Genomic DNA, 25917 nt, shown 5'->3' with positions numbered 1-25917 from the left:
GTTAGAAGCTGAAAAAGCCATCTCGAAAATTCTTTTAAAGAAACCAACCCTATGCCAATCTAACAAGATTTGTAGCTGTGAGGTAGAGCATCGAACTCATGATATGATAGATGAAGGTTCAAATCTTACAATCTTCATCTCCTAGATTTATGAACAAAATATTCTTTTCTAAAAAATCCTAATGAAATCCTCCTAATAAACAAAAGATTATAAAAAAATGTCACTCAACATTCGCAAAAAAAATTATTCTAAGTTTAAACCGGATTATCTTTAATTAATATGGCACACTATCGCTACGTTTAATAATCTAGTAGCTCAACGGATGAGCATTGGCTTGGAATGCAGAAGATCTGGGGTTCGAACCCAACAACATTAACAAAGCATGCTAGCTTCTAAATATGCATAATTTTGAATCTCATATTAAACGTTTCTTAAATATTTAAGTTATACAACACATTTCGTTAAACTAGTAGCTCAACGGTTGAGCGTTGGCTTAGTACGCTGGATGCCCTCGGTTCAATCCCACCAATTGTAATAATACATGTAAGATCATAAATAGACGTTCTTTTGAATCTTATATTAATGTTTCTATAAAAATAATGTAAATAAAATACCTTGTAGGTAACTCAGAGGGAACTCCGTCCGGGTATCACTGTCGGGTTACCCAGACCAACACAAGACCAGTTCGAGTGGGTTCCTGGGAAGCATCTTGGCAGGTTGCCTGAGTTACCCAGACCACCACGAGACTGCTCGAAGTGGGTAGCTGAGAGGGAACATGACATCTGGGTCGGGAATCTCGGGATACACAAAACACCACACGACCTCTTGAAGAGGGGTACCTGGCAGAGATTCGGGCCACACATCGTTGATTTCCAAGGCAGCAGCCCTTCCGTTGCGCCAAATCGAGAATCCAAAGATATTCTAAGTGTCTACGTTGTTTGTGTTTTATATTGGTAACAAAAACTGTTATAATATATCAGTCGTAGCTCAGTGGAAGAGCAGCGGCGTGGTAAGTGATAGGTCTTGAGTTCGAATCCCATATGGTAATAATACTTGTTTTAATTTCAATCGTACCTGTTTATCATTATTTAATTTTCAAGCGTGGCGTAGCCAAAAAATTTTTTTTTCGGTAGGCTCGCTCGCTCAAAAAAAAAAAAAAAAAATCGAAAAAAACCAGAAATATTTTTGAAAATAATTTTTGCTAAATGTTTTATTATCGATCCATCATACGTTTACATACAAAGTTGAGGCGAAAATGGAAAGGGTATACACCAATTAGCCCCAAGGCAAATGGAGTTCACATATCGGGGCAGAATTTTCCGACATCGGTTTGACAATTTTTCGAGACGAGGCCAATGCAAACAATCGGTTTATGCTAGAATATTATCGCCGATTTTTCGCACAGATTTCAACCCTGATTTTAACTCATTCTACTCCACTAGCCCAAAACCGTAACAGCCACATTTTTAAAAAGGCGAAAGGGGTTATAAGAAAAAAAAAACAAACAAACAAATTCAGATACAAAAACAAAGCTAAAAAACAAAAGAGTGCCCTCCCACACATCCAATATAAGTTTTTTTAAACACCCATACCCCATCAACATCCTTTCCCGTTTCACTTAAATTATTTTATCAACGTAAAAGAAACTCGCATGCAATGACATCACCAATAACGTTTGGTTACTTCCTGAATAGTTTCACCTATTTGGAAGACACTGATGATAAAACATGGGCTGAACAGAATTTTCAGCCTAGACCAAGTTGAGCAAGACTTAGTTGAGCATAACGGGTACTCGAAGAATCTCCTTCGTAATGGTGACCTTAAAATTTCAAAGGACGAAACGATAAGTTATTTGATAGCAAAGCAATGTCTGAACTTAATTGTTACAGTAATGCACAAGATGAATCATGCTGTTGACGTGGACAATTACAAAACGTAGAAACAATGGTGGAATATCATGCCAATGAACATTGAGTTTTGGTTTGCTATACTTCTTCATGTGTTTTTCACTCCAAGGATATTTTGCTAATTTACGGTGTCAAGTTCATTTCCAACCACAGATTACTTATCAGTATTCAACAATCTACAATCTGAAGATATCAGAAGTGCAGATAAGTTTAGATAAAATTAAGATTAATTAAAAATACCTTTCATGTCTACTGTTTCCTATCCAGGAGTTAGTTGGTAACACAGAACAAGCAATTTCCATTATTCATTGGTTAGCTACCAATGAATAAAGGGAGGGATCAATTTACAATCCATCAAACGTTTTGAATAGGCCAGATGCAGAATAAAACACAAGCTGCTTTAGACTATCCAAAAAGATGATTAACAATCCCACATAGAAAAAAATCTTATCATCACATTCAAAATAATTTCTTTTCTCATAATCTGACTCCATGCTATTTTCGGGAACACTCCCATCGCCAAGACAATCCCAACAAACATCATCATCTTTGTTCTTCTCAAGGTGGTATCTAAGGAACAAACAGTTAAAGTAAATGACGATATCGATTTCCAAGTTAAATGATTTTTGGTTTTTTACTTTCAATGGCCACAGCATATCATCCGTAACGATTCAGACACCGACACCGATCAAGTAATCAACGGCATCTTTTAGCTTTTTTTCTTCAATTGATCCCAATGTAGCTCTTTCAAAAAGTATCGTTCAATGGCGAAGTGCCTGACGCGCACAAAATCAGCAATCATTACTATTAACGTTTAGTTGCTTTCTAAATGATTTTACCTAGATGCTGCATGTTGTTTATAAAACAAGTGTTTCATGTTTGGTTTATCCTTAGAATTAGTTCCTGGATTAACTGCTTTCCATAGTTGTTTGTTCATAAGCTTGCTTGATCTTGTTCAGATACAGCCATTTTCAGGAATATTAAATGTCACAAAGAACTTTTTCCAAGGTTTTTGGTTAAAAAATATACTACCTGGTTAACTAATTAAGGTATGACTTTAATCATTTTACCTAGAATATTGGTTTTGCTAAATTTCTTCACAAATATTTCTCAGTAACCAGAATATTTTGCCAATTTAAGCTGTCAAGGTGATAGCCCCTCACAGATGATTCATCAGCATTCCATGGTCTGCTACCTAAAAATATTATAAGTACAGATTAGTTTGCATGAAATTAAGAATAATCAAAACACCTTTCAGGGCTACTGATTTCCATCCACCAGTAAGTTGGTAAGAAAGAACAAGTAACTTCCATACTGGTTCAGTTTCTAATGCCAAACCAAACGTCTCATTTGCTTCAATTCCATCATTTTATCGTTGGAAAAAAATTACATGTTCAAACTAACTGCATAAAAAACAAACTTATGTTCAAATCCTTAGACACCTTAATTTCCAAAATTTATTGTGTGATAATTGATAAGTGGGATCTCCAATATGGTTGGGATTGCCTTCCTCCCACCTAAGAAACCGTTTTGAAAATTCAAGATGTAGGTAAATAATGTATCTCACATATACAATCAATAAGTAAACTATGTGGCAAAGTTTCTTACTGAATTCCTTGTCTACTAAGTGTTACCATCAATCGGAAGTTAATCCATCAAATCTTTGATCCGACATTCCTGCAGCCATTCCCATAGTTCCTTCAGTCAATGATGCTCGATAACATTTTCCTGTAAAAAACTAGGCTAATTTCCTATCACAACTTTAACAGGTAGAGCAACACCAGACATTTTACGTAAATATACCTTTATTTATACATGAGATGAACTTACCAAAACTGGTGTTAAACCGAACTCCTTCAGCCATGCTTGTTTGACAACATTCGTTGCGCACAAGTTATACACTGCTTTTGCAACCACCATCTCGTAGCTCCTATCTGACGGGTACGGACTACGGAGGTAGAAAATAAATAAAAAATCTTACGTTACGTTCAAGCCCTTTTACACACCTGAACTAACAACATTTATCAATTGAAAAGAGGGATCTCTGATATTTGGGATTGCCTTTCTCCCACCTAACATACTGATTTCAAAATTCAACATGTTGTAGGTGAATAGTGAATCTCAAATAAAGAATCAGTATGAGTAACCTACGTAGCAAAGTTTCATCCTGATTACTTCTTGAAGCAAGTGTCACCATCAATCAGAAGTTAATGTATCAATTCTTTGATCCGACATTCCTGCAGCCATTCCCATAGTTCCTTCAGCCATTGATTCACTGTGTCGGTCGAAATCTATTTTTACATACTCCCGAATTTTTTCCTATAAACAACTAGGGATTTCCTATCACAACTCTACAATGTAACACCAGAAAGTGTTCGTGAACGTGCCTTTACTCACGAGAACAATTTACCGCAAACCGGCGTTAGACCATTCTCCTTGGGCAATGCTTCATGTTTGTTCAAAAATCCCTTACGCACAGGTTATGCAATCGTCATCTCTTAGCTGAGGTTGGTACGCGAATGCAACATCTGTGTGCTGAAGCAACCTGACGGGTAAGGGGGCGAAGGAACCATTTTGCGGTATATCTATAAGGAAAAAAAAAAAAAATTTATAATTCTATAAATTAACAAAATGCAATAAACTTTTTGTTAATAACCTTAAGCACTGAAATTATCAATATTCCCTTGATTATAACAGGGATCTGCAATATCAGGATTCCATATTTCTGACATGTCATACTTTTATTACCAATTGAAACAATAGATGCAAATAAGATACCCAAAAATGTAAATGGCAAGGCTTCCTGCATGAAAAAAGGGATCTCCAACATTGTTAGGATTGCATTTTCCCCATGCAATGTACTTTTGCCACAAATTTTAACCAATGGTATTCAGTAATATACCTGGAGAAAGAAAAAAACAACCATTAAAAGTAAACTATACAGCAATGATTCAAACAGCTCTCCACCTCTAACAAACCCACCGTCATTTAGAAGCTTCTCTATCAAACCTCTCATCCAACTGCATTCTTTGATGCTATCCTATAGTCCTGCAGCAGTGGTTGCTTCAGCAATATCTGTTAATAAAAGTAATTAACTTAACAATTTAGAAGTTAACTACTGTAGAGCTATGTGTGTCAATTAAATTGGAGTCTAATTTCAAAAGACCATCACACTGTGATTAATAAAACATTAAAAATTAAAAATAAATAAATGGGATTAACAACTTCTAGGGTAGACTGCTTCACTCAACTAAAGACAAAAAATATTAAGTTAACTTTAAAAATTCATAATAATAAAGAACAATACAAATCAAATCAGTGCCAATCCGGCCAAACTGTTGTAGTTAGGGCTAAAGCAAATCACATCAATTTTTTTTTCTGGTGAAATAAAGACAACAGAAACCTGACATATACTTATGTACATGTAGTCAGCAAACATACTTGTGGTGTTTCTGAAGTAACACCAAATGTAAATAAGGCAACAGAAATCTCAAATACCTTGTACCATGGTTTAATAGTTTAGTCTTAACTGTTTTACCATGCTTGTACTACTCCGAGCTTGAGCTGATGAACAAGCATGGTTAATCCCTTAACCCATTAAAATTATAATAAATTAAAATGATATACCACGGAAACGACAAAGCAACATAAAAACATTTATTTATAGATTAATGACATGGTTGATTAAATATAAATCTTAAAATTCAATTAACATAAAAATTCTTACTTTACTTATTCAGTAGACGGCAATGAAACTTTCCAACTACAACAAAGCCTGACAAATGAAACATCTTGGGGTGCGTAAACAGTAGGCACCACAAAACAGCTTTAGAGCGCTCCAGTTTTTGTCCGCCAGATGCCAGTTTAAAGATGAATCAGTGGCTTAAGGAGGAAAGGTTACTCTTTTCTGCTACTAGATGCGGAACAGTCACTAATCCCAATGATTTTGAAAAATTAATCTTAGCGGTCGCGCCAGTATGGTAGTCTTGCGCGCTATAATAGCGCGCCCTTCTATAGCATATAGCATTATTAGCTACATTATATAGCATAGAAGGGCTAATCATTGCGTCTAAATCTTTGTATTTTTAACTTATAGGTTACCCGGTAATACTAATTTTAATTTTATGTACTCAACTCACAGAAGAAAGGGAACCACAAAAAAAAATCGATACATTGTTTTCGTTTTCAATTAGGGATACGTTTTTGAAAACATTGTTTTCTTGAGGTTTCCCTACTCCCATAAGTAACACAATTTAAATTAATATTATCGGAAAATTTAAAGCCTTAAATATATATATTTACATGTAATGAATAGTTAATAGCACTTCTAGACTGCCAGAATGTACTAAATACCGTACCTTACTGGCGTAACGAATTTTCACGTGGTTGGCTTGGCTTTTTCTTCCTCAACTAGTAGTAGGAAAAAGTACCGCAAGCAAGTCACATCATGGTACCAAAATTTTCTACTGAGGTTTACAAGAGTGGCATCCCCTCTATTCTTCCTTCATGGTTCAACTCTTCTTTGTTGCTGGCATTCAACTGTAAATGTACAAGTGACATGGTATGATACGGCTCTTATTCAGTTATTATATTATATATTATTATCATACAAATTCGAGAACTAGTTCAGGCTTCAGGACGGCAGCCAAGTACACAGAGGCACCCGCATGTTCGGCATACGAGTAATTCCGAACCGTTCGGTAGATGCAACTGACTTGGATGTGGGATCACTGAAGTACCATTGGAATGAATGTTTGACTTTCGTTTCTGATTTCGATTTTAGTAGCCAATATTTTGAACGTCCGTCAAGCTACTCCATTATTCTGCCTTGGTCTCAAAATGAGTAGAAAAGGAGGTAACCAAGAAAACTCCGCCCTCTCAACGCTAAGACATCTGTTCGCTCGCGATAGCACTCCGAGTGCGAGAAATCGGCTACCTTCAGATAAAAGGGAAGAAATGGATGAAGGAACAAAGGCTGTGACCAAGTACACTAGCACCAAGTAAATGGTTCACATCTTCCTCAACTAAATGGCTCTTTTCAGGGCCACCAAATGTTGAAAGAATAGAATCACTTCTCGTAAACATGGAAATAAAAAATACAAGAGCCAGAAAGTAACGAAAAACAATCGGAATTTAAGCGTTAATCGGTGAACTTAAACAAAAATAAAGAGGAAGCACACAAATTTGTCAGATTACTTGGACATTCAGAATTATATAGCAAGTAACAGTAGCAAATGGAATAAAATACGCTGTAAACTAGCACAATTTATTTTGCTCACACATTCTTTCTTCGGCCTCTGGCTTAGGTATGTTCTGTCGTTTGTTTGAAACAAAATTTGCGATAATTTTGTTGGACATATTACTATAATATTTTATCGGAACACTTAAAGGTTTTTTGAAGGGAAAAAAACGTCACAAAAATTATGAAATTTTTAAACGTTAGAGAACGAACGATATGTCTATGTTAGTAAATTAACGTATTCAATTTCTTTAAATTTTTGGAGGCCCTCAAAAGGGCCGATGAGATGAAATATCAGAGTAAAAACAAAATCGAAGTTAACCACCAAAACCGTACAGAGTACGACCCTGGCGTTTCAATGCGTATACAACATCCATTGCCGTCACCGTCTTTCTTTTGGCGTGTTCAGTGTAGGTAACGGCATCACGAATGACGTTCTCGAGGAACACTTTCAACACACCACGAGTTTCTTCGTAAATGAGGCCAGAAATACGTTTAACACCGCCACGGCGTGCAAGGCGACGGATAGCCGGCTTTGTGATACCTTGGATGTTGTCACGTAAAACTTTCCGATGACGCTTGGCGCCTCCTTTGCCTAGACCTTTACCGCCTTTACCACGACCCGTCATTTTCAGTTACTTTCAGAATTTAGAAAAAACCCTTAAACCTTAATGCTCTAAATTCGGTTAAGTCGGCACTTTATAAGCACTGGCTCGCACATGGTTCTTGTCTCCACCCCTCCCTCTTTTTGCACACCCCCGTTTCACCAATGACAACGTCGATAAAGGCTGTCTTCTTCAGCGTCCGCATCGGCTGTATATTTATTGGTAAAACATTATTTTCATCTCAACTCATCATCCAGTTAGTAAAAATGGCCCGTACCAAGCAGACAGCTCGTAAATCTACGGGTGGCAAAGCGCCCCGTAAACAGTTGGCCACTAAGGCTGCTCGTAAAAGTGCTCCGGCTACTCGGTGGTGTTAAGAAACCCCATCGTTACCGTCCCGGTACTGTTGCTCTTCGTGAGATCCGTCGGTACCAAAAGTCAACGGAGCTGCTGATCCGTAAGTTGCCATTCCAGCGCTTGGTCAGAGAAATCGCACAAGATTTCAAGACTGACTTGCGTTTCCAGAGCTCGGCTGTTATGGCGTTGCAGGAGGCAAGTGAAGCTTACCTCGTTGGTCTTTTTGAGGACACCAACTTGTGCGCCATCCATGCCAAGCGAGTTACCATCATGCCCAAGGATATACAGTTAGCCCGTCGTATTCGTGGTGAACGTGCTTAGACAACTTCCCTCTGTAACCCATCGGCCCTTTTCAGGGCCACTAACTTAATGAAACGAAATTCGCCTTTCACGTTCGTCATCCAATGGAAAAACGTACTGTAACATGATATTCAAAAGTAATACATTTACACGATTTGGGTCTTAACTACTATGTTAGGAAGTTATTTTTTACGTCAGACAACCACAAGTCCTTAAAAATGATTTTAACTCACTTGTAATGATTCTGTTTGTGGATTCCTCTCCTTAAGCAAATAGCGTAGTTCTGGTAGTAACGTAGCTTCGAACAACAAAATAGTCATATTATGGAAACAGTTAAACCAGACACAACCCTAACGACTACGGATCGATTTTTACGCAAAGTACTGTCTCACCTGTAGATTGCAGGACGAAACGGTAAAAACAGTCATTTAAGCAATTTTAAAAGCAGTTTCTGGTAAAAGAGTCTTTACTTCTTACTTCTGAGCTGGCTTGGGGACAGAAACGAACATTTTCATATCATATTTTAAGGCATCATTTTAATTCAGTTTTAATTCATTAGACACATAATGTACACAGTACACCTGAGTCGAACCTTAAATATGATCTTCATTTTCTAAAGATGTCTTGTGGGATTCAGACCAAGCCATGACTAGATCTAATTTACGGAAAATTCTTTCCAATTTGTCTAATGTGGGCGTACAGTTAGCCCGCTGGATGAGACTATTTTTTCTAAAACCATTTTCTGAAGGAGAAACAGCAGTTTGAACCGTGCGGGGAAACGTGATAATAGAAAATCCCTGGGTGTGACTATCAGCTTTGTTGAATTCCAAAAGAGTAAAACAACATTCAGAACTCAACGAACATACTGCTACAGTGTGATCGCTGGGATGGAATGCGACAGCCATGATGGGATGAGCTCTAGACATGGGTAAAGTAGCTACAGCTACCAAATCTCCCCGCTCCAAGTCAAACCAATGAACCGAGCCATCCTCGCTACCGGATACCACGAAACCCCCACACGGGCTGATGTTGCTTATAAGTCTGAGTCTGCGGACGAAAATTGCTGTTAGTTGTATTCATAACAAGTTCATTGAGCCACATAATACCTTGGGTTATAAATGCCAGTGTATGTAACTAAGTGACGACCAGACTTTGGCTCTAATAGGCATATTTTGTTTCCTCTATAGTGGACTAGTAATCTGCCGCCAGACGGATGAAAACTAAGGCAGTTTATAGGGGTTTGACTTTGATATTCATCAGTGCTTTCATTGAGAGTCCTGTTGGTTAAACGAAGTTAGTAATCAATTACATTAGAGAATAATACAAATGAGTACCGTTCAAAGCGTAAACCAGAATGATCATAGTCCCATACACAAATAGATCCTATGGCATCGGCGCTAAATAGTCGTCCGTGGGAATCCCAGCAGAGGCTGTTAATTGGTGCTGCATGCTGCAAATAAGTACCTATCAGTTGGGGAGATAACGAATTTAATTCCCATAGTCGTATCATCTGATCAAAACATCCTGTGACAATTCGATCTGAATCTCCGAAGCGGGCGCAATACACATAAGCAGGATGAGGCAGAACTACGTCATTTGTATCATTCCAAACCCGAGCAGTACAATCTGAACCGCATGATAGTAAACGCCAACCCTGTCCACGATCATTCGTATTCCAGTGCAGATCGTACACGTTGCCGCGATGTCCTTTAAGATGTAAGGATATCGTCGAGTTTTGATAGATCAGGATGTCTCCGTTTGTCAAAGCGATGGCTAAGGATGATCCATCGGATCTGTAACAAGCCATTAGGGCCCCTGCTGAGGCCTCGTATGTAAAACTTCGCCTGGTTGGTAGCTTAAATGCCTGTCCGCTTAGTCGGCCTCCTCGCAGTGGGCTGGCTACACTGAATCGAGTTTCTTCTTGCATAGCTGGCAAATTAGAACTTTTAAGAAGACACCAGTGTGACGTATAATGTGGCAGGATATTTCTCTTTCTGCACGCTGTTGAACCAACCAAATAGGTCAGAGATATTCGGTCTTGACGGCTGATTAAAAAGGCGACGGAATGGTACTTTATACAACTGAAGTTGAATTTTCTTGTTCAAATGTTTGACACCAATCCTAGATATGGGTCGCAAGAAACCCCAAGCCAGCAGCGAACTAATGTTGGTATTGGGTTCATTTAATAACTCGAACAAAAAAATAATATCTGATAAATATTTGTCCTCATCTAATTCAAAAATCATTTCTTGATTCCACTCAGGAACAGTATTAGAATTGAACGCTTGATGAACCCAGGCCCCCGTAAACTGGGGGGGAACAGGAACTTTGTTGTTTAAGATGTAACGGCCCGTCTTGCAACTGACAGCATGGACTACAACCAAGGGTTTACTTTTTGGTTGATCAAAAATTAATCTTTCACATTGGTGAACAACTACTTTCATTACACTGTGCACTGATGGCAAACACTCAGCTGTTGGTTCATGATCACTCCTCACTTCCATGTGGTGACTATTCAATGATGAACATGGGCTTTCACCTATAGACTGTTGCTGTGTTTGTTGATTCCTATGACTTTTTCCTTTAATATAACTTTTAGCTGAAGAAGATGATAAAAGTGAACCTCTTGACCGAGATGCAGCTGTTGCAACACTTACAATCTTTTCACTAGTTTCATTATCACTGCTCAACATTAGATGAGATTGGGCTTTCATTTTGGACTGTTTCCCCAGTCATGGATGACTGCACAATTATTGGAGAAGTATCATGACATTTCCCCTCTCTTAGATCTTTTGATTTTTTAGAGGATGAAGAGCTGGAGTTGCTGCTCCTCTCATGTTGTTGTTCATCTTCATACCAAAAGGCGGGGTTGCTGTGAGATGACTTGACTTGCACAATGCCCTGCTGGGCACTATTTTTTGCTGTTTGTTGTCCTGAAGGAAGCTCATGTAGCTCTACATGTTCTTTTACACTGTTGCGGTGTTTTTCCTGCTTCTTTAATCGCTGTCGCCTAGTTTGATTAGTTTGTTTTGTTTTTTTCACCTTGTCCTCTTCACTCGACGAATTTGTACTTCCAAGCAGGGCTTCGAAGTCTTTTCGAGTACTTTCCAGTACTGAAATCGGTGACGGGGATAAACTTTTAAATTTATCGTCAGATTTCATCATGTATCACACATTAAATATTAAGGACGGTTAACATTAAGTACTGTCTAGGAGTCAGCGAATGCGGCGCACTTGTTCGTTATTGCAACAATTACATGTGTTGCTATTGGCAACGCCATGTGGCCACATCGCCACAGCAACAAATAGAATTCGACGCAGCCGCCCTGCCGCCAGTCTCAACTATAAGCAATAATGTTTCATATATTGCAACTTTAAATCACACAAAGCAAAATTTTGTTTTACGTTAACGTTTCAGAGAATAGTGTATCATAAGTTAATCCATATTAGTCCCAGATGCGCATCGAAAAACAAAAGAAATATCTTCAAGCGCCGATTCCAAACAGACATCCTGCGTAATTATTGTGAATGGTTAATTTAAATAGATAAAAACGTAAGCATCTATTACGCAACTGCTTTGAAATTATACCTCAAAACTTCCTGCAGAGAAAGGTACCCCAAAATGCTCCCAATCCATAAGTTGGTCGACGGTTTTATGCAATTCATTCCTTTTGCTTGAACGAGCACCAAGCTGGCATTCCCTTTCATCTTCAAAGTCGTAGTCGTCTAAACCAGGGAGTGTTTCATTCTGTCCTTTCTGAGTGCAAGGGCAATCGATGAGATCATGAGTGTCACAATTAGTATCTTCCCGGAGCGTAAACAGATCCTAAAGACGATTGCCCGCCGATGATGTAACCATGATTATGTTTCATGATCATATGTAGTATACACAAACCTTAAGTTCTTCTTTCGTGAAATGGCCTTGCGTGGAATCACGGGTATCAACAATGGTGCCGCTTAATCCTTGCTTGAGAATCTGACGTTGAAAGATTTTCTCTTCAATTGTGCCTGTTGTGAGCAATCTAGTGAGGTCAAAATTGCAACGGAAAAAAAAAATTAATTAATTAACAATTACACTCGAAACTAGTCTTATTGGTTATTACCTATAAATTTTTACTTTTCTCTTCTGCCCTTCTCGCCAAACTCGAGCCATCGCTTGCATATCATTAGCTGGATTCCAATCGATATCATAAAGTATTAGCCGAGACGCTCCGATCAAATTCAAGCCAACTCCACCAGCCTTTGAGCTCAGCAAAAATATACCTACAAATCGAAGAAAAATTAAAAAAATTAAATACCACTTGTAAGGCAAGCCTAATTACGTTCAGTTCCGTGAGGGTCGTTAAATCGATCAACTAATCCCATTCGTGAACTGGTTTGCGTGCTCCCGTCCAATCTGAGAAAGCTGTAATTTCGCTCAGTGCAAGTCTCGCCAAATAGATCTAGCATCTGCAATCAAATAAATGGGAAGGATGGAAGATATTGTCTACTTGTAAATTAAGAGGAATACCTTTGTTGAGTAGGATACCAAAATTATTTTTTCTTTGGTATTTTTCATCACAGAATCAACTATGGCATAAGTAACTACAAATTTTCCCGATGCGTCAGGGGATTGTATTTGTGGATTTTTTTCTTTGTAATTAGTCTGTAATAAACTTGAGCACTCAAAATCTTCAATGTCCGACTCCTCGTCCTCGTTTGTCTTTGACTCCTGTTACAAGCATTAACATTAAATTTTGCGTGACTGGCAACAAGTGAACTCGGGCATACTTCTGATCGTTTTGTTGTTGTAGTGAACAACGTAGGGTGATTGCAAAGTTTGCGTAACGCCAGAATAAAGGACAACTGATTATTCCCGCAGTGTGTTGAAGACAGAATCGAGCGAACAGCTGACGAATCCAGCAAAGAGCGATACAACTCAATCTAAAATTGGGCGATAACATGAAATCTTTAAGCAAAAAATAGACGATTAAAATGTTTAATTTGGATAAAATCCGTTACTTGAATATATGTTGGTTTACAAAAGATGACGCTCTCGACTTTCGGAGGAAGATGAGCGTTCATGACTTCCTGTGTGCGACGTAGAACGAACTGCGATGTTAGGTGAGCTAGCTCAGATGCACAGCCTTCACCTATTTCTCTTGTATCTTCGTCGCACTCAGGTTGCTGAAGCGCGACGATTGGCTCTTCATAGATTCGCCGGAATGCTGAAACAAAACAGATAACAAAAATCATTTGGAAGTGTACTCGATATGCCTAGTTATGTCAAACTAAGTACCAGACAGGCTTCCTAAAATGCCAGGATTGACAAAATCGGCTAACGTGAAAAACTCTTTCAAATCATTTTGTACAGGAGTTCCAGTCAATAGCACTTTCCTGTTCGTGTCTAGTTGTGACAACAACTAAGATGGCAATAAAGTTAATCGCATGAAAACAAAAATGATAATTAAAACTCAACTTACTGACGACGTTTTATTGCCTGCATTTTTCAGTCGATGTCCTTCATCGCAGACTACAAGATCGAAATTAACTTGTTGTACTTCGTCAAAGCAGCGGACTAGCATTTCGTACGAAACCACCATGACTGGACAAAGCGGGCGTTTCAAGAATTCTATTGGCCTAGTTTGCTGCAATGAAAAAAATTTGTATATTTCCACAGTTCAACAAATGCAATCGGATACCTGATCTGCAGTAAAAACGTTTATCCTTTCTCTGCCTAACCAACGACGAAATTCCTTTTCCCAGTTTTTTACTAGGCTTGATGGCGTAATGATTAAAACACGCTGAATGGTTGGACGTCCATTGTAAGGGCCTTGCTGAAGAAGAATCCTATTGACATGGATATTCATTATTTTGAGCAGGTAACAGGAAGAAGTAATAAACTGATGGTATTACCATATGAGTGTGATGCATTGCAGTGTTTTACCCAATCCCATTTCATCGGCTAGGATAGCACCATACATGTTTGGAGTTTTGAAACCCATCAAGCATTCGTACAAGAAAACTACACCATCGCGCTGGTGAGGACGCAAATTCTTGCTTAGCAAGGGATCGACAACGACGTCGACTATGACCGTACCCCGCTGCGATTCTTTCCACTTAGAAGAAATTAAAAATGAAACATTCGAGAAACTGAAAGACTTTCATTCGGAAACAAACCTGGATATCGACGGGAGGTCTCGGCATTACCAGGGCTGAAGGGTGGGAAGGGTTATATCTGGGTTTGATTTCGTTTGAAGTAGAATTGAGCTTCGGGGCTTTCTTTCCGGTTTGAAGAAAAGGCGAAACAAATTCTTTGTTTGGAGGACGAGGATTTACTAAAGACGATGCCCCATCTGCTTGTAATTGGGTTCCACATGGCATTGGACTAGAACAATTTCCACTGATATTTACGGAGTCAATAATTTGATTTTGGATCTTAAAAAAAAAAAAAAGAAAGATGAAATACGACGAGCCTTTTCGACATTTTTAAGTTACAAAAAAAACTTACAAGAACTTCGCGGCCGCCAACTTTTAATATGTTCCCGTGTTCGAGTTCTTGGAGCTGGGCAAATTTGAATCCTGTTGCTCGACTTATTTCTTTGCCTTCCATGCTCTGAATGGTTAATGCGATGGTATTAACAAGAATAATTGATAATGTGAAATTGGAATATTAACAAGAATAATTGATAATGTGAAATTGGAATACCTTAAGAATTACTCCTCTGTCTTTCACAGTTAAAATACCTTCTTCTTCCCAGTTCTTATGTTTTTTAGCTGAAGCTTTACACCAAAATACATTATACTGCCTACAAAAAAAATTCATTAATTAATTAAAAATACAGATAATTTTAAAATTAAAGTCAAATATTGATAGAGTATACTTTAAGGCTTTCAAAAGTGGTTGCTCAATTGCACTTTGGATCGGATATGATGAATTTTTTGCAGGACTACATTTACTTGACAAACTGGTATTAGCATTTTGCTGATTATTATCTAAAAGATCCAGGACATCTTGTGAACTTCTCAGTCCTGGTGGGTGTTCTACTTCTAGAGGTACACCCTGACTTCTAAGTAACATTTGAATTGAGTTAAATTTCAAAAAATTTTCCTTTTTAAAGAAAAAATGTTATAAATAATTGTGTTACTTCTGGATCCGAGCTTTTTTGAATGGGGGGTGATTTAAAGTACCGGAAGACTTTACATCTATTTTTGGGTTGATTACACGGGAAATTTTACCGACACTCGTCTCAGATGAAATCAAGGATTCAAAAATTTGATCTTGGATCTTTACAAAAGATAAATTCAGTCCGAAACTTTGCTTAAACTGGTGAAGGTGCTTACCAGAACTTCACGGCCACCAACTTTTAGAATAGTTCCATATTCAAGGTCTTGAAGCTGCGCAAGTTTGTATCCCGCTGCTTTGCCAATTTCCTTTCCCTCCATATTCTAAAAGGAAAACACATTTTTACTGTCATATAATAAGCAAGTGAACACATGATTAATAATAATGTGATTGCACCTTCAGAGTTACTCCTCTGTCCTTAACAACCAAAATAGCTTCTTCTTCCCAATTCTTATTTTTCTTTGTAGAAGCTTGGCACCAAAACACACTGTATTGCCTGGTTCATGATAACAGAATGATAAATATATATAACTGGTATGCTTTAAATTAGTTAGTTTAGAACCACATACTTCACTGACTCTACAGATGAGGGATTTTCTGTGCTCAGTTCAATACACATTGACTGGCAATTGTTCTTTTGTTGGCTGCTGTTTGACACACTTGTGTCAACATTTTTATTATTATTTTCCAGAAGTTCTAAAACACTCTGTGAAGATCTTGTTGTACAGGCTGCTTTTTCCAATTCAATATTTCCAGAATTTGCAACACTACTAAGTAATGAAGCTCCTGTGACATCATCTACATTGGGAGCAAGAATTTAACAAAAGAGTTACTAGAGTACATTAAGACCACATTTGTAAAATTTGCTATTACTTATCCTGAAGCGTTTTGCTGCTGGTCTAGCACCAAGTTGTGAAGGAGCCTGTGATCTTCTCATGTTCAAAAAATACCTTCTTCTCGTTTTATTTCCAAGTTAAGGTAAGAATTCTGAATCAGATTTAAATGTTAAGCTGCCTGGTTAGACCATAGATTCTCTTGTACTTTTGAAAGCTTTATTCCCTGTTGTCTATAACTCTATAATATTTAAGGGTTACAAAAAATAACGCAAACCAAACGCAAACCAAGTTACTCAGCTAATTTTTTATACCTTACATTCCTTTTGGTTTCAACTAATAGTTAACAGGCTGAAAATGTTCCGATTAATACTTCTTTTTTATTCGAAGTTTATGCTTTTTACGACTGAATTCGCGCTCGCCTGCTTTTTTGTTAGAGGAGACATCTATGGCTCAAACCTTAAACTATTTAAAGCTCCAGGAACCGAAACCACTTCTGCCATCTGTGATTTGCATTGACTTGGTCTGAAAAACAAAAGGTAATCGATTATATGAAACGATTGGTGTAAAATAAAGTAGACTAGCATTCCCAAAAAAAAAAATTTTTTTTATAATTCTAAAGCTTTATAAATTTCGTAAGTAAGTTTTCAATTCACTTACGGAGTTACGGCGCAACAGTTGCAAACAGTTGGTGAGACCTCAGTTGATGGTGCAATAACCAAGATTCTTCTGACGTGATTGGCTGCAAAACTTCGTTTGAATTGTGAAAGAAAACAGTTGGGAAAGTTGCAGAAGAAGACTGAATAGTTATTACTGAAATTAAGGAGTAATAACAACGTTTTAAAACTAAATGACTACTGAATTGACATTGAAATTAGGAGACATTAATGTCAATGTATTAGCAAAGATGGTGTATGAAGAGAATCGTTTGCAAACCTTTCTTAAACATGGGCAATGGCCTTTCTTGAAAGATTGCAACTGCACGCCGGAAAAGGTAAACACAAAACTTAGCGAACTGGATTAAAATTTATATATTTAGTATGCTTGGTTGGACAGATGGCCACAGCTGGCTTCTTTTGGTGTGGATCTGATGATCAGCCAGACCTAGTAAGGTGCTTTGTCTGCCTTAAAGACTTTGAAGGCTGGGAGCCCGATGATATCCCAAAGTATTAAGAGAAGCAAATTTTATCTGTCTGTTGATTAACTTACATCTTTGTCCAGGGATGAGCATAAAAGACTCTGCCCACAATGTCCCTATGTCAAATTGGGGAAGGTTCAAGATAATTGCACAGTCAGAGAGGTGATGGAGCTGTGCCAAAAAAGCTTAACAAACTTTATTGTGAGTACTCTTTGTATCAGGAGAATTTCTGAAGATTCTTAATGCATGTTTTACCTTTAGGAGAAAGTATCAAACCATCAAGTGGAGCAGTATAAAGCCCAAGCTAAAGAAACCTGCAAAAAACTTGGTGAGCTTCTTGGGGAACATATTAACCTTGATATATCTGATTAAACCTTGATATCTGTCATATTTGTGTACGTCTTACGAATAATAAATATAATCTGTACGTTATGCCTTAAATGTGATATGGTTTATGCAAACAATTTCTCATCCTATTTCACTACCTTTTTTTTTCCCCCTGTTACTTTATTTGAATATGTAAGACTCTAGGGTCTCAAGTTGTTCTCCTAGACACTTATGCTCCATTAGCTGTTAAAGCACAGCAAAACTAGTTTAATACTAAGAATTTAAACAAGGAAATAAAAATTAAAAACTAGGCCATGGCACAATAATTTAAAGATTTTTCAGACGAAAACGAGATAAGAGGATTTTTTTTTAGGGAAAATATACTATAGTGTACAAAACCATTGCGTCCGACCTATCATACATTCTAAGTTGTCCATTGAATACCCTGTTTTTGGCAGCCTGACATACATTCGCACTAAGCTGACTCCACATCCATGGCTCCAAATGATGCAACAAACTAGGCTGGAAGCTTATAGTTAAGCAGTTATGATTAATTTACCAAAAGAATGGGTCAATAAACTGTGTCGCATAAGAAATTCCAGGCACGCCAATACATAAACATTCGTCAGTCCCGTGTCGCATACATAACATATCAATAAACGTTTGTCCTTGGATCTTACAGACTCGCCTCTACCTAAACATGACAACAAGTCCGTAAACGCAGATTGCACAAGTTCCACAGAAGTAAAAATGCTTATCATAATGGTTTTTAAACACCGTGTTATTATTGGCTGTATTTCCTTTACTTTTTGTATGGTGACCGTGGATGTTTCAAGGCCGAACATATTAAAAATCAAATAGGCATTTGCTAGTTCAACCTTTTTACCTAATAGCCGACAATTTATAGTTTCCTTAATACTTTATTATAATATAAAAAGTAGCAGACAATGCACTACATCCTTGTCTAACCTCATCTCATTCGAGAAATTTCGAAACCAGGACACGTCTCAAAACTTCCCACCACTCAAAAATATTGAGGTTATCAGAAAATGCTGACTTATTTTAAATACTACAATTTCCATAACCGGTTGGGATGGGTACACAAACTGCGGTAAAAAGCAAGCCATTAAAAAATATTATATCTGCACGCCTAGACCCAGAAACACTGTTTAAAAATCCATTTGCATTCTCAAGGACGGATATGCCAAATGATTCCATACATCTCGGGTATCCTCCCTTCCGCAACGCCCCAAAAAGTAATCATTTTCCTAGAACGGATACATTCAGGGAGATGCTCTCAGCTAAGAGGTTTGCCTCTCTACGTGTTTTCGCTTAACCTAGTTTCAGAGAAACTCGTAGGACAGTAGCATCATGCCCAGCGTGATTCAAAACAAAAGATCAAAGAAGGATTTGTGCTTGAGCATTGTAAGTCTAAAATTTCCCATTTCTTTTGTTGTAGTATTGCAGTTGATTCCATTGTAAAACAAAAAAATGTAAGGAACTATAGTGAATATGATCGTGAAACCGAAATATCACTTTCACACAAAACGAGGAGGAGGAGTTTCACAAAAAACACACAGCTGTTACATTACAAGTGTGAAAGCAACAAATTCATGTGCGTTACGCTAGTCACACCTAACAATTCATATCTAGATGATCTACAAACGAACTGGAAATAAGTTCACTCAAAATGGATTTGTCGTGTTTCGTAAGTGCAACACTTGTTCAAAATGGGATTTATCACGCGATTTGTTTGTTAATTTAGCCCTGTGCTAATTTCAATTGGTTGCACCACAAAGAACCTTTGCCTAAAAAAACTTTGACGGACGTTGACTGTAGGCGATTCGTGTCAGCTACGTTACATAAAGCTGCGCAGCTTGACGTATTCGAATAGAATGCTAATGTCATTTAAATCCCTAGTCACGTTTTAAGCGAGGTGATCACAAAGGAAAGTTTGATAACTTACTACCGTTGAGCTTCGATGATTTTACGTCGAATTAACCGCTGACGAAATTCATCACGCCAGGTTTTTGACATGGAAGTTGAAGTTCCCCTTGCAGCTTTTCCTGGAAACAAAAGTCAACTTGAAACTGTCAAAAAATGGCTACACGGAATGATAAACAAAAAGCACGACCCTGGAGAAAAGTAAGCTGGGGGGGAGTGGGGAGATAGACAGAGGCCATTGTTACCTGGTTCTTTTTTTTTTTTTTTTTTTGCATTCATCCTCAAGGTTAGTGTAAATAATCTGGCTCAAGACAAAGGTAGGTAGCTTGATGATAATGGCACGTCATTTGGGATGGTAATCGACACTGAAGACGGACCAATGCTCGACGCGCAGACAATACAGGTTTTAGCTCGAGTTCATCAAGGGATGGGTTTCGAGTTGTGGGGAAAGGCGGAGACGGTGGAGGTAGAAAGAAGTGGAAGGTACGGGGAGGCCAGCAAAAGAAGGTTGAATTCAGTCGGGCCGAGACTGCCTCGCAAGCTACATCATCACTAAGTCTGTGTCCCTTATTTGTTTGTGTGTTCGGTCCGCCAAGGTTTGCCAGTCTGCGTTCGGTGCCGTGTGTGAAGAGTAAACACAACTTTGTAGTTTCATCACAAAGCTGTGAAAGCGATCGAATCTGTAAAACTGTCCTTCCAGCTTGTTGGGCTACGAGAGGACGATCGAGAAGCTCTCGAGGTGATTCAAACATCCGTTTAGACAAGTCTCGTTTTTATCTTTACTGACTTCATTTTGGATGAGTTATAAGTGGGATTTGTTTCCAGTCATCCGATGGGTACACAGTGAATGGACGCGAGCGGATGCGCGCCTTCCAAGGTCACTGGCTATAATAGAAATAGAGCCAGAGAAAAATGTGGATTTATTAGATTTAACCGGTTTTAACCGAACAAGCATTTTAGTGCCTTTCATTCAACACATGTAGGTTTAGTTTAGATGCATCTTTCAAGATGCGTGGTTTTATTTTTTTTGTCTCACAGTTGAGGATGCTCCTTTCTCTAGCCTCCTATTGGGAATGGGGTCAAGAACAGATAAATTGTAGACAAGAATGACCTCCCAACCTATTAAAAACAAGGAAAAAAAAATCATAAATCATTTAAAATGAAGACACGAAAGAGCTTTCTTCCTGCCTTTGGCCCTTTCTTCCTAGGATTGCGAGCTGAGGCAGGTACGAGTACGTGAATATACAGGTCATAATTGAACCATGCAGAGATCTCCCGAAAGTGAAAGTATATGCTGATGGTATTTTTGACCGAAGAAGGGTGTTTTTTTTTCTACATTTTTTTCCAGGCATTATTTTCTCTTTTCGAAAATGGGAGGCGTTCTGTTCCCGTCCTCCAGGGAAAATTGTCTAGAGAAAATCGGGGAGTTTATTGGTGGGTTTGAAAAAGAAAAAGAATTAGAAAATTATCTTTTAACTATTTAATCAGGTGGAGAAAGTCCAAACTTGTTTGTTTGTTCTATAGTCTTCAAATATCGCCTAGTATCTTACTACCTCCTCATAAAACATTACCGATATCGCTGATCCTACTTAAGATATCAACACGCACTACACAATAGCTGTGTTACTAATTCTCGAATTTTTGGGTACGTCAAGGGCTTATTGGAAGACGCGTCGGCAAACCAGGACTCGGCCGTCCATAGCACCAGCGACTATCAAAACCGTCGTCATCGCCGATTCCTTGTCATATTCGTTACAACCATGGGTTTGGTAGGAGTCGCTGTCGCCATTGTATTGGCGAGCGTTTACGGAAATGTTGCTTTCACCGAGGCGAAACCTTCTGCCAGACAGCAAGAAGGTTTTACGCTGGACGAAGTTTTGAGTGGAAAATTTTATGCTGAATCGTTCAACGGAACATGGATTTCAGGTTCGCTAACAAATCTCAGGTCCTATAAGCTTCTTATATGCTTATTAGAATCTTTTTTTCGTGCAGATCACGAATTTGGCTACAGAACTGCACAGTACGGCATCAACATTTATGACGTCAAAACTTCAACGGCGACGGTGATGGTGAAACCAGAAATTGTGGTAAGGTTTTAGAAAATGTTACTCAATTTGTGGGAGCTTCTTACTCTAGACTGTGTTTCTTTCGTCAGGCGCAATTGGGGGCAGTTACCTACAAGTTTTCGTATGATCGAAAATACGTGCTCTACGGTTTCGACATTAAATCGGTATTGTTACTTTTGTTTTAATGAGCAATAAAGTGGAATTGCCACATTAAATGACGTAATATGTTCACAGTCTTACCGGTATTCGAGTTTGGCTCGCTATTCCATCATCGACTTGGAAAGGGAAAATTGTTTATCCGCTAAGACCTCGTCCAGACGAACCTCAGCCGCAAATGCGTTACGCCACATGGAACAAGAAAGAAAATAATATAATTTATGTGTACGCCAATGATATCTATTTCCGGCAGACTCCAGACTCTACAGTACCTGATGTTCGCCTCACCACTGACGGCGAACACGAGGCCGTGTTCAATGGCGTCCCTGATTGGGTTTATGAAGGTTAGTCGTGCACATTTCTTTTTTGTCGTATTTTTACATCGTTGTGACTCTTTCGTGAGTTGCAGAGGAGGTACTGAGTCAAGACAACGCTATTTGGATTGCCAACAGCGGAGCTCGCATGGTATTCGCCTCTTTTGATGATCGTCAAGTCGACCACATGGAGTTCTCAGTTTATGGAGAGGCTGGTTCAATTAAAGACCAGTATCCAGTTACCAATGCCATCCGCTATCCTAAGGTATGGTTGGATGTTCCCTCCCCTATTTTTACATAAAAATTTTAAGACAAGGGCAGCAGAAGACGTGAGGAAGACAACAAATTAGTTTTTATCACGTCCTTACAATATGCTCGACATGTTCAGCCCGGTCGTCCTAATCCAACAGTGGCCATATGGAGCGTCGATCTGCATAAGGATGGATCAGTCCATAGCGGACCGCATTTCAGCAAGGGTCTCATTCCAATTCCCGAAGAGTTCAGACAAAAGTTAGTTGAAACACTGCAAAGTTGAATTTCTGCTGGCTAACGGACCTTGGGATGGAAACGGAATTTTAACATTCACATAATGAAGCTTGTGTTCACTTACTTTAATTACCTCACACTTTTATTTGAATGGTTGAGGGGTGATGGTTTTATAACTCTTGGTTTTCGCCTATATCTAATTCACGCAGGCCGGACGCACCAATCCCAAAGTAACCCTTTCGGTTATGGATATATCCTCGACTTCTTTGACTATTCAAACGCTGAATCCACCCGATATCCTGGCCACCACGTTAGTGTCGACATTGTTCTAACAGACTAGCATGACTTTTACTGATTTAAAAAGACAATTTGATTAAAAACGAGACATACTGATGTTCTCGTTTTTCACTGAAATAGGGATCATTATTTTACCACTGTTGCTTGGGCCACAGACGATGAGGTGATGATTGCCTGGTTAAATCGTCATCAAAACGTCTCTCTTCTTTCCTTTTGCAACATCACAGCAGGAATTTGCCAAACGGTAAGCCTCAACAAAAACAATATTTAAATTTTCTATCAAACACTTTTGCTTTAATAGGAGTACGAGATTAGCGAGCCTAAAGGATGGGTTGATCAATACTCACCACCGAAATTTTCAGCCGATGGCCGCAATTTCCTCATTATACTACCAGTTGATCAGATGAATGATGTGGGTAATTTCAAACACTTGGTCCTTTATGACCGTGACACGAAGCAATCACGCGCCCTTTCCAGTGGACGGTGGGAAGTTACGGAGATCCTTGGCTGGGATGAACCAAACCATACGGCGTAAATACGCAAATTCTTCCAAGGTTCCAAACTCTGATACAGTTTTGTGTTGCATTTATAGGTACTTCATAGGCACAGCAACAGACAAGCCAGCAGTCCGCCATATGTACAAAGTGAGCACTGGCGCAGTGGGCGACGTTGTATGCGTCACTTGTGGCACTTTTAATGCTGATTTGAAGGAATGCACGTACAATACGATCGAATTCAGTACCGAAATGGGTTATTACGTCCACGGTTGTGATGGTCCTAATGCTCCTAGGTCTGTCATCAAAGAGGCAGCTGTAAGACAAATAGAATAATATTAGAATTTAATGCTTATGTTTAATTTTCTAAATACCTCTTTTTTAATTAACAGACGGACAGGGAAGTTTTTCTTGTGTCAAACAACGATGTTCTACGTGATAGACTCGCGCAGAAATCTCTTCCAAGACCATTGACTATGCAAGTGCCGCTGGACGGTAATTACTTTGCCCAAGTCAAGCTGTTGCTGCCACCATCTCTTAATAGGAACAGAGCTTCCCAATATCCTATGCTAGTTTATGTGTAAGTCATTAGGATTCTGAGGTGCCATCCTCTCCAAGCATCTAATGAAAATATTATGTATAGGTATGGGGGTCCGAATTCGCAACAAGTCTCAGATCGTTACCGTGTTGATTGGGGCTATCATCTGTCCACCTCTAGAGGAGTCATTTATGCTTTGATTGATGGTAGAGGATCTGGTTACCAAGGAGATAAAATGCTTCACGAAATTTATCGGCGTATGGGCACTGTTGAAATTCAAGATCAAATTAAAGTGACAAAGTAAGAGTTGCATTATGCTATCATTATAGATAGTTTGTTTTAACCATTAGTTATCTGTTTGATAAGGTTCTTGAAGGAAAATTTACCATTTGTGGATGGAAATCGTACTGCCATTTGGGGTTGGAGTTATGGTGGTTATGCCACAGCTTCTGCATTAGTTCAAGATAAAGAAAATGTTTTCAAGTGTGGCATGTCAGTTGCACCAGTCACCAACTGGATCTACTATGGTACATTGTTTAATACTGAAATCTATAAGAATTACCATACAATTAATTAACTTACTTGCCAAAAGATTCTATCTATACCGAAAGATACATGGGTCTTCCAACTGCAGAGGACAACTTAAAATCTTATCAAGATGGTGATGTATGCAAATACCCAGAAAACTTTAGAGGAAAGCAGTTTTATCTGATACATGGAACAGCAGATGATAACGTTCATTACCAACAGTCCCTGATGTTGGCAAAATCCCTAGAAGGGTGCTGATGTTCTTTTTAGACAACAGGTAAGAAACCAAGGAAGCAATTTTGGATATGAAAGCTGAAAATTACTTTCTTTATCCCGACAGAGCTATACAGATGAAAACCACAGTATTAACACCTTTAAGAAGCACCTTTACCATTCATTAGGAACATTCCTTATGACTGACTGTTTTGAGATTGAGAACGAAGTATGGGGTTAAAATATTTTTCTTTTATCTTTGAACCCGCGAGCAATGATGTCATTTATTGCCGGGTATAACTACTCTTATTTTGTTTGTACAATCAGCATAATACACAAAAACTTTTGAGTTTTTCACATGATATCACGTCTGGTAGTTATATACTCCGCAAGTCAAGGAGTGCTAAAACCAATTACCGATATCTAAAAATCGAAAATGCAAATAAATGTATTATTCAAATTGAATGTGGCTAATGGCTAATGCTCTGTTGTCAGACCCGTAGATTATGGGTTTTTATCAGTCATAGAACCCGATCACATTCTAATCGGGGAAGTTCGGTGCGGGGATTTCTTTTTTCGGTGCGGAACGGTGCTATAATCGGTGCTGCACCGATAGCACCGCTTCAGCCATAGAGCCTTACCAGTGACCTTGCATTCTAATAGGCCAACGAGAATCACGTGACTAGATTCACATTTAGTTCTTGATGGCCGCAGGGCAACTGCCAATTTAGATCACTATTTATTAATAACCGCACTGAAATTACCGCACCGATAAAGATCATCCCCGCACCGAATCAACTAAAAAGTTCCCCGATTGGCGCGGGGCCGAGCGATAGTAGGGGGTAGGGGTGTAGCGCGTCCCATTGGCGCTAAGATTCATGTTCCTCTACGGCTCTACCCTAAAGCCTAAATTTTATTTCGGGAAAGCCAAGTGGCTTATATTATAAAGCAAAGCGATATAAGTACGTTGTTTTTCTTTTCATTCCAGTCAAAAATACAAATTTATTGTTATTATTGTTGTTTAAAAAGTTATTAATTTTAAAATACGGAGTAAAACGTAAAAGACGACA

The 25917-nt window shown here is 38.5% G+C and overlaps 6 protein-coding genes and 1 long non-coding RNA gene across 10 annotated transcripts; 3 read left to right on the top strand and 4 right to left on the bottom strand.

Moving 5' to 3' along the window:
• Positions 1 to 1192: 1192 nt before the first annotated feature.
• On the bottom strand, positions 1193 to 11750 carry LOC116920175 (jouberin-like). The gene is given in 21 exon segments (XM_045172069.1): positions 1193 to 1819; positions 1888 to 2083; positions 2148 to 2477; positions 2546 to 2683; positions 2747 to 2904; positions 2978 to 3102; positions 3159 to 3424; positions 3516 to 3635; positions 3738 to 3855; positions 4083 to 4492; positions 4564 to 4608; positions 4686 to 4809; positions 4875 to 4982; positions 5635 to 5838; positions 6266 to 6446; positions 6518 to 6843; positions 8642 to 9455; positions 9515 to 9685; positions 9743 to 10356; positions 10358 to 11098; positions 11100 to 11750. Coding segments are annotated over 5 exon segments (2454 nt in total). The 5' UTR covers positions 11574 to 11750; the 3' UTR covers positions 1193 to 1819; positions 1888 to 2083; positions 2148 to 2477; positions 2546 to 2683; positions 2747 to 2904; positions 2978 to 3102; positions 3159 to 3424; positions 3516 to 3635; positions 3738 to 3855; positions 4083 to 4492; positions 4564 to 4608; positions 4686 to 4809; positions 4875 to 4982; positions 5635 to 5838; positions 6266 to 6446; positions 6518 to 6843; positions 8642 to 9001.
• On the bottom strand, positions 7464 to 7775 carry LOC116920172 (histone H4). Its single transcript, XM_032926267.2, has one exon. The coding sequence runs from the start codon at positions 7773 to 7775 to the stop codon at positions 7464 to 7466; it is 312 nt and encodes a 103-aa protein (XP_032782158.1).
• On the top strand, positions 8003 to 8574 carry LOC116920158 (histone H3). Its single transcript, XM_032926252.2, is given in 2 exon segments — positions 8003 to 8115; positions 8117 to 8574. Coding segments are annotated over 2 exon segments (411 nt in total). The 5' UTR covers positions 8003 to 8017; the 3' UTR covers positions 8430 to 8574.
• Positions 11751 to 11814: 64 nt separating the features above from the next.
• Positions 11815 to 17143, bottom strand: LOC116920144 (DNA repair and recombination protein RAD54B). 4 transcript variants are annotated; one of them, XM_045172060.1, is made up of 23 exons: positions 17007 to 17143; positions 16661 to 16871; positions 16387 to 16587; positions 16083 to 16311; positions 15910 to 16009; positions 15732 to 15836; positions 15536 to 15675; positions 15272 to 15457; positions 15097 to 15196; positions 14899 to 15003; positions 14568 to 14825; positions 14304 to 14506; positions 14090 to 14237; positions 13871 to 14035; positions 13687 to 13810; positions 13410 to 13615; positions 13179 to 13331; positions 12919 to 13119; positions 12731 to 12857; positions 12512 to 12671; positions 12304 to 12430; positions 11998 to 12234; positions 11815 to 11919 (listed from the first exon to the last, which is right to left on the bottom strand). In XM_045172060.1, exons 3-23 carry the CDS (start codon positions 16448 to 16450, stop codon positions 11845 to 11847), a joined length of 3213 nt encoding a protein of 1070 aa, XP_045027995.1. In that variant the 5' UTR covers positions 16451 to 16587; positions 16661 to 16871; positions 17007 to 17143; the 3' UTR covers positions 11815 to 11844. The 4 variants fall into 4 exon arrangements, with proteins under 4 accessions (XP_045027995.1, XP_045027998.1, XP_045027997.1 ...); XM_045172063.1 differs by having other exon boundaries at positions 14304 to 14503; XM_045172062.1 differs by having other exon boundaries at positions 16387 to 16579.
• A 53-nt stretch (positions 17144 to 17196) lies between these two features.
• LOC116920161 (baculoviral IAP repeat-containing protein 5) lies at positions 17197 to 17925 on the top strand. Its single transcript, XM_032926256.2, has 4 exons — positions 17197 to 17340; positions 17403 to 17512; positions 17568 to 17685; positions 17746 to 17925. The coding sequence occupies exons 1-4, from the start codon at positions 17197 to 17199 to the stop codon at positions 17854 to 17856; spliced, it is 483 nt and encodes a 160-aa protein (XP_032782147.1). The 3' UTR covers positions 17857 to 17925.
• Positions 17926 to 19097: 1172 nt separating this feature from the next.
• LOC116920146 (venom dipeptidyl peptidase 4) lies at positions 19098 to 25209 on the top strand. The gene is given in 16 exon segments (XM_045172068.1): positions 19098 to 19236; positions 21411 to 21681; positions 21748 to 21842; positions 21911 to 21985; positions 22056 to 22109; positions 22111 to 22321; positions 22387 to 22556; positions 22680 to 22801; positions 23195 to 23605; positions 23667 to 23886; positions 23961 to 24148; positions 24212 to 24406; positions 24473 to 24633; positions 24699 to 24883; positions 24885 to 24911; positions 24975 to 25209. Coding segments are annotated over 16 exon segments (2553 nt in total). The 5' UTR covers positions 19098 to 19182; the 3' UTR covers positions 25089 to 25209.
• On the bottom strand, positions 20949 to 23195 carry LOC116920179. The gene is made up of 4 exons (XR_004392261.2): positions 22911 to 23195; positions 22660 to 22846; positions 22062 to 22578; positions 20949 to 21164 (listed from the first exon to the last, which is right to left on the bottom strand). It is a non-coding gene; the product is annotated as an uncharacterized LOC116920179 (long non-coding RNA).
• Positions 25210 to 25917: the final 708 nt, after the last annotated feature.

Source organism: Daphnia magna, linkage group LG4, assembly GCF_020631705.1.
Source record: "Daphnia magna isolate NIES linkage group LG4, ASM2063170v1.1, whole genome shotgun sequence".
Classification (NCBI taxonomy): Eukaryota; Metazoa; Arthropoda; class Branchiopoda; order Diplostraca; family Daphniidae; genus Daphnia; species Daphnia magna.
This window is presented reverse-complemented; position numbering and strand designations above follow the sequence as displayed.